Source organism: Brassica oleracea, chromosome C5, assembly GCF_000695525.1.
Source record: "Brassica oleracea var. oleracea cultivar TO1000 chromosome C5, BOL, whole genome shotgun sequence".
Taxonomy (NCBI): Eukaryota; Viridiplantae; Streptophyta; class Magnoliopsida; order Brassicales; family Brassicaceae; genus Brassica; species Brassica oleracea.
The window spans coordinates 10,631,159-10,637,523 of record NC_027752.1 but is presented as its reverse complement, the minus strand read 5'-3'; the positions used below and the strand labels follow the sequence as shown (position 1 = coordinate 10,637,523).

At 36.8% G+C, this 6,365-nt stretch overlaps 1 protein-coding gene across 2 annotated transcripts; it reads right to left on the bottom strand.

Moving 5' to 3' along the window:
- Nucleotides 1-1,707, bottom strand: LOC106344313 (AT-hook motif nuclear-localized protein 27). 2 transcript variants are annotated; one of them, XM_013783716.1, is made up of 2 exons: nucleotides 1,446-1,707; nucleotides 1-1,276 (listed from the first exon to the last, which is right to left on the bottom strand). In XM_013783716.1, the coding sequence occupies exon 2, from the start codon at nucleotides 1,193-1,195 to the stop codon at nucleotides 269-271; it is 927 nt and encodes a 308-aa protein (XP_013639170.1). In that variant the 5' UTR covers nucleotides 1,196-1,276; nucleotides 1,446-1,707; the 3' UTR covers nucleotides 1-268. The 2 variants fall into 2 exon arrangements, with proteins under 2 accessions (XP_013639170.1, XP_013639171.1); XM_013783717.1 differs by having other exon boundaries at nucleotides 1,507-1,707.
- Between the last annotated feature and the right edge of the window lie 4,658 nt (nucleotides 1,708-6,365).

Genomic DNA, 6,365 nt, shown 5'->3' with positions numbered 1-6,365 from the left:
GGTATAAAGTACAGCACGAAGCCCTAGCAATGAATCAAACAAAGACATATATGGCAAGGTTTTTCTAACAAGTACACGAGGGACAAATATGCATTCCTCTAACGTCAAAATATCCTATCAAAGATGAGAAGAGAAAGAAAGAAATTAAGAAACATGAGAACTCAAATATGCATATCAACTAAATACAAAGATCCCAAATTAAAAGACGACGGCTCCACAAAAAAAAAAAAAAAAAAACACACATAATTTCCGATGACAATAATGTAGATTAATTAAAAGGTGGTCTTGAAGGCGTACCAGCTCCCCATCCTAGCAAATGAGGATCACTGGAAAACCCATAACCACCCACATTACCTCCTATCTGTCCCTGGCCGGTCACCCCCGACCGCGGAGATGGTGATGGAGCTTGTTGCATCTGCGGTGGTCCTTCTTCTCCTCCACCACCTCCTTCTTCCTCCTCTTCAATAGGCAATCTCTCGAAAACCGCATTTGAGAAGGAAGCAGCCATTAGTATAACCGGAGCTGATGCAACAAGCGGAGCCACAACGCTTCCCCCAACCACCTGACCTTGCCCACCGGATAGAAATATTGACAAACCACCAGCACCTGGCGGTGCGGGTGGTGGCAAAACGGTTCCCGTTAGCGAAAGAATCTCAAACCTTCCATGTAAAGTCACAACTCCTCCTCCTCCGGCTCCACCACCGCTATTTCCGGGAGTGACTGGCTGACGAAGAGGGACGGTAGAAACGGTGCCGTTTCCTCCTAAAACGGAGACCCCTCTCCCTCTCCGCCTAGCGTAAGTGGACACACACTCAACTATGTCAGCTCCAGGAGATACTTCAAGGACGTGAGATCTAAGCGCATTGGGGCTATCGCGCGTGACTATGATCGGTGGCTTAGCTTTGTTCTTAGATCCCGGTGGACGTCCACGTGGACGTTTCCCAGGTGCTGAGCTTGATGTAGCCGGGTCTGAATCGGGTAGACCCGGTTGATGATGATCCTTGTTTGAGTGATCAGATTCTCTTGAATCATCCGACGGTTGTTGTTGTTGCTGCTGTTGTTGTTGCTGTTGATGATGCTGGTCAAAAAGATTGATCCCGCCTTGTTGTTGAAGCTGCTGGTGGTGAATCTCTGGTCTGAAGAGGTTATGGAAGTACCTAGAAGCTCCACCGCCTTGCTCGTAACCGCCTTCCATCGCCGCCGCATCTACTAATTCCCTATCCCACCACTGTTTATTCGCCAGCTCAATCTATTTCTTGATTCTTGATCCTTCTCCCTTATATATTGAAGACAAAATTTAAAGAACTCAGATCTAGAAGTCAAAAACTCATGATTTTGAGGAGTCAATAACTAGAGAAAGGGTGATCAGTTACACAAGCTGACAAAACTAAAACAGACCAAGAACAGAACTAAGATAAAGAACAAGCAAAGAAAAAAGTGGCAACTTATGTGAAATGATCTCTTTCTCTCTCTCTCTCAAGTGTGGAAAAGGTAAGAGGCAAAAACCCTAGTTGGGTAGCTTAATTAGGGCAAGAGGAAGAAGCAGCTTCTTGTCTATGAGAAGGCGTCGTGTTTTAACGATTCTGATGTACTCTGGAAAAAGGAGAGAGAAGTTTGAGGTTCATGTGCGACTCTGCAATCAATTTTTGGTCCTCTCACTGAACGAGGAAAGTAAAAGCAAAGACAAAGACATACAGCGAGAATTTAGCGGAGAAACAGCCCCCTTTATTATATTTTATTTATAAATATTAATATTAATATTAATATGATTTAAAATAAATATAAAATAGTACTATATATTAGGTCCACAAGCCGACAAAAATATGTGAGTAAGTGGGTTATCCTTGCATGAGATCACAAAAGAAAACTAGGGCTTCGTTGAGGTTTTTCTTTGGCTTCAATAGGATTAAATAAAAGAATGAAACATTGTGAAGAAGTTTTATAATCTGGAAGCCTGAAAGAGGATGAACATAGTCAATAGAGAAAAATAAAAAAGTACAAGGAAGATTTGTTTATTGGAATTTGCAAACTATATACGAAATATAGAACACGCATCGTTCTTTTAATTTTCAACACAAAATGTCAAGTGGAAGTTGGGTACAAAGATGATGAAGGAATCTCACACCCACTTCACGGCGCGTGGAGATTAGGTTTAACCAGATTTAAAATTGTATCCACAATATTATCATGTTACTAACTTATCAAAAAAAAAAAATTATCATGTTACTAGTAGTTTTAATTTTTATGTATCTAATAATGCCAGTGTTTTGAGGAGAAAATGAGAAATATCATAACATGTTTGACTTGAGAAAATACTAAAACTGATAATTTGGTTAAAATTTTATCGACAACTAAGTTTTTTTTAACTAATCACGTAATCACGGGTGTTTAATGCTCTGGTTGAAAATTTACCACATGCTAGGCGACGTAAATATCAAACTCTCACGTAGAATGATTGGACTTGTTTACCATTATTGCGCCGATTTCTAGGGGATTAGTCGAGTTTTCAGTTCAGATACTCGGATTATTAAAAAAATACTTTTTTTACTGCTGATACGTCATTCATATCCAAACACGGTTGATAAATGCCGTACGTGAGTTATATAGACAACTTATATATATTTCTCCAGTTCGTTATTGTGAAAATGAATAATTTTATATTAAAATAAAATATATAGTATTTGGTAAGAAAATATAATATTCTAAAAATACCCCGCGTTGCTTTATTATATATATACTGATACGAACAGTTTTTAATACTCCCTCAATTTCATAATAGATGATGTTTTGAAGAGTTATAGATGTTTAAAAATACATGATGTTTGATATTTTTTAATTAATTTAAAATTTATTGAAAACTGTGTGACCAATGATGTTTTATAGTATTTTTTATGGTTAACTGGATTAGATTTATTTTATATTTTTAGTGCTACTTTTTAAAAAAATGTGTATGTCTTAGTTTTTGTTTCTTCGTCTAAAACATAAACTATTTTGGAACCGAGGGAGTTGTAAAAAAATGGTAATTTTAGGCGTTGCAGAACAATAATTAATTAACCATGCTTTGTTGATTAATAATTTCTTTTTGAACTCGACATGTTCTCTATATATTTTTGCATTTGTGTGTTACTGCCAAATAACGTGTTGTGTTGAACCCGAGCTAATTGGATATCGATGAATCAATGTTCTTACTAAAGTTTCCCACTTGTTACATTTGATATTTATTAATATCCACTTTTATTGTCATGGGAGAGGGCATAAGCCGCATAACTAAGAACATTCAATCTTGATAATGGTCCTTTATTATTATAGATGAGGATATATATTCCTTTAAATATCATAAAACGAAGTGGACCCTTTTTAATGATAATTTTAGAGAAAGCTAATGGTTCATCAATGCGGAATTGTAATTCATATCATAGGGGGTTTACCTCACCTCGAATACTAGACCACTGAATTACAATTTCTATCATATAATTTGAAGTACTTATATGGAGTAGCCAAGCTGTTAAGCCGATATAAATAATTTAGACGGCAAATAGGTCAGTCAAAATAGTTTGGTCTCCAATATCTTTTACCAAAACTGGTTACACACTTACACGAAATTGACAGCAAAATATACTCGTTTATTAGTATTAAGTGTCCGAATAAACTATATATTGAAAAAGATTAGCTTTTTCAACAATAATTTTATCATAAATTTATCTTTTATAATCTTTTGACCGAAAAAATAAATTGAATTCATTGATAATCAATTCCATAAGACTTGTTATAAATCATATGACTTGTTATAAATCATATGATGGATGTCCATAACCGGCCTAGAGAGAGAAGAGAGAAGCGGCTTAGTAAAGGGAAACCCTAGTTTCTTTTTTCCTTGTATTTGTACAATTTCCATTTTATGTCTTTTTTTTATCTCTTTGTAATTCCCGTATATAAGAGCACCTTATGATTGAGTAATAAGATGAATAACTTACAGATTTCAATCCTTAATTTTACAACACGTTATCAGCACGAAACTCTTAATCTCTGAGCTAAGAAACCAAATCGAAAAACCCCTAAAACCCTAACCCTAGCCGCGACCCGACGAACCCTAATTCCCGATCGCGTCTCTTGCATCCCGATCCGAGGCGTTCCCGATCCGATAGCCTCAGCTCGCGATCCGTCTCAGCTCAGCACTCAGTCGACCTCAGCCTCAGCTCGCATCCCGGACGGCCCGTGTTCCCGATTTGACGTTCGCGACTCGACCCATTCCAGTTCGCGTCTCCGATCAACTTCAATCCGCGCGTGTTCAGCTCGCAGTCAGCACGCATCCGACAATCAAGGCGTTCCCGATCAGCTCGCGTTCGTTCTTGTTCGTATTGCAGCTCGCGGTTCATCCTTCTTGGTGGTCCAGTTTCAACAATAATCTAGGTTAAAGGTAATTCAAAATCTAAGAACCTATGATCGAATTTGGATTGTTTGATAAAGAATGAGACCCTAAAATCCTAATCTTTATGATAAAATCCATAGGATAATAGATCAAACCCTAATGAGTAAATCGAAGCTCAAAAGTTCGATACCCCCAAACCCTAAATCGAGATTGATCTATTGATCAATTAAAATCAAAATCTTTGATGGTTTTTAATCTCAAAACAATCTCCTTTGATCTAACATCAAAATCGAAACCCTAAACCCTAATTTGAAAATCAGTTTTGATTGTTTGAATTTGAATCTTGATTGATTGTTTTGATCACCTAGAACTGTTGCTAAGATTGTTTAAACTCGAATTTGGTATTGAAACCCTAATATTGATAGCTTAGTTTAAAATTAAAATCACTAAGACCATATCATCTCGTGGCCATGCGGCCTTGTTGCATTCATACCTAACTTGATCACATTGATTGATTGCAATTACACTTAGAACCTTATGCTAGGATGGGATTGAATTGAAATCAAATAAGCCGTGTGATTGTTCTTTGACTTGGCCGAGAGGTTTTGATTGCATCATGAACTGATAGAAATCATCTATGCTAGGATTGCAATGAACTTAATGCATTAAACCAAACTGATTGCCTTCATAGCCGTGTGGCTTGTTATCTGTCTTGGCCGTGAGGCTTCCTTGTTGGCCGTTAAGGCTTATTGCTTTGTTTGATCATTAGAATTGCTAAATTATGTAATCTATGATTTGAGATGTTGAAAATCAACCTGGATTTTTCTGCCCTAAATCTCTCTGGAGATAATTATTTACAGTGGGCATTGGATACAAAGATTATCATAAAGTCAAAAAGACTTGGTGAATGTATCATGGAAGGCAATAATGCCAAATGAGAAAGATTGTTACAGGGCAATATTAATTATTCGTCATCATCTTATTGAGAGTCTCAAAGATCAGTATTTGACAATTGAGAATCCTCTAGACCTTTGGACATAATTCAAATCGAGATATGATCACCAAAGAAAGATGTTATTACCAAAAGCTATGGAGGAATCTCAGAATTCAGAACTACAAGTCCATGAATGAGTCTATTGCTAGCTAAGCCTCCAATACTGATGAGAAACAATGAATTGAGACATCCTGGATCAACCCCATTACCGGAAGCCAATAAGGCCGCAAAAGAAAAAAAAAAGAATCCAAAAAATCTAACCACGTCCAGAATGATAGACCACACGGCCATGGCTGTGGAGGGTAGAAAGGACGTGGCCATGACCACTATTATACATTTGGCCGTAGGAACCACTATGGCAAAGGCCGTGTGTATCAACCTAATTTGATACCATGGTCGAGGCAGAGACCGTGGTATATCCTTTAAACCACAAAGCTCGACCAAATCAGTGTGCCATAGATGTGGAATGGGGAACCATTGGGCTAAGATATGTAGGACTTCCAAACATCTTTGTGACCTCTATCAAGAGAGTATGAAAGAGAAGAATCATGAAGCCCACTTGGTATATAAAGATGATAAAGATGATTTTGATCATAAAAGAGATGATCCTATGGAATATGAAACTTCTGATTGCCTAAAAGAATAATGTTGATTTCGACTTCTGTGTTTTTTTGGCTTTTATACTTGCTTTGTTTTTTCGCTTTGAATTTATTTTATTGCTTTGTTTGCTCCGAACTTAATAAAAGGAATGAATGATTTTTCAAATATATAAGTTTATAAGAAATATAGTTGCGGGTATAGCCATTCTCATGATAAGCTACGACCAGACTAAATAAATTTCATGATTTATATTCACTCATAGAAGCCCATTGAGTTTAAAAGATATAAGAGTGGTTTCCATATTGAAACAATGGGCAAAGTAAATAAAAAGTTCATTTTCTTTTAGATATATAAAATTTGCCCAAGACCATAGAAAAATGGTCGAAACTATACCTGCATTCT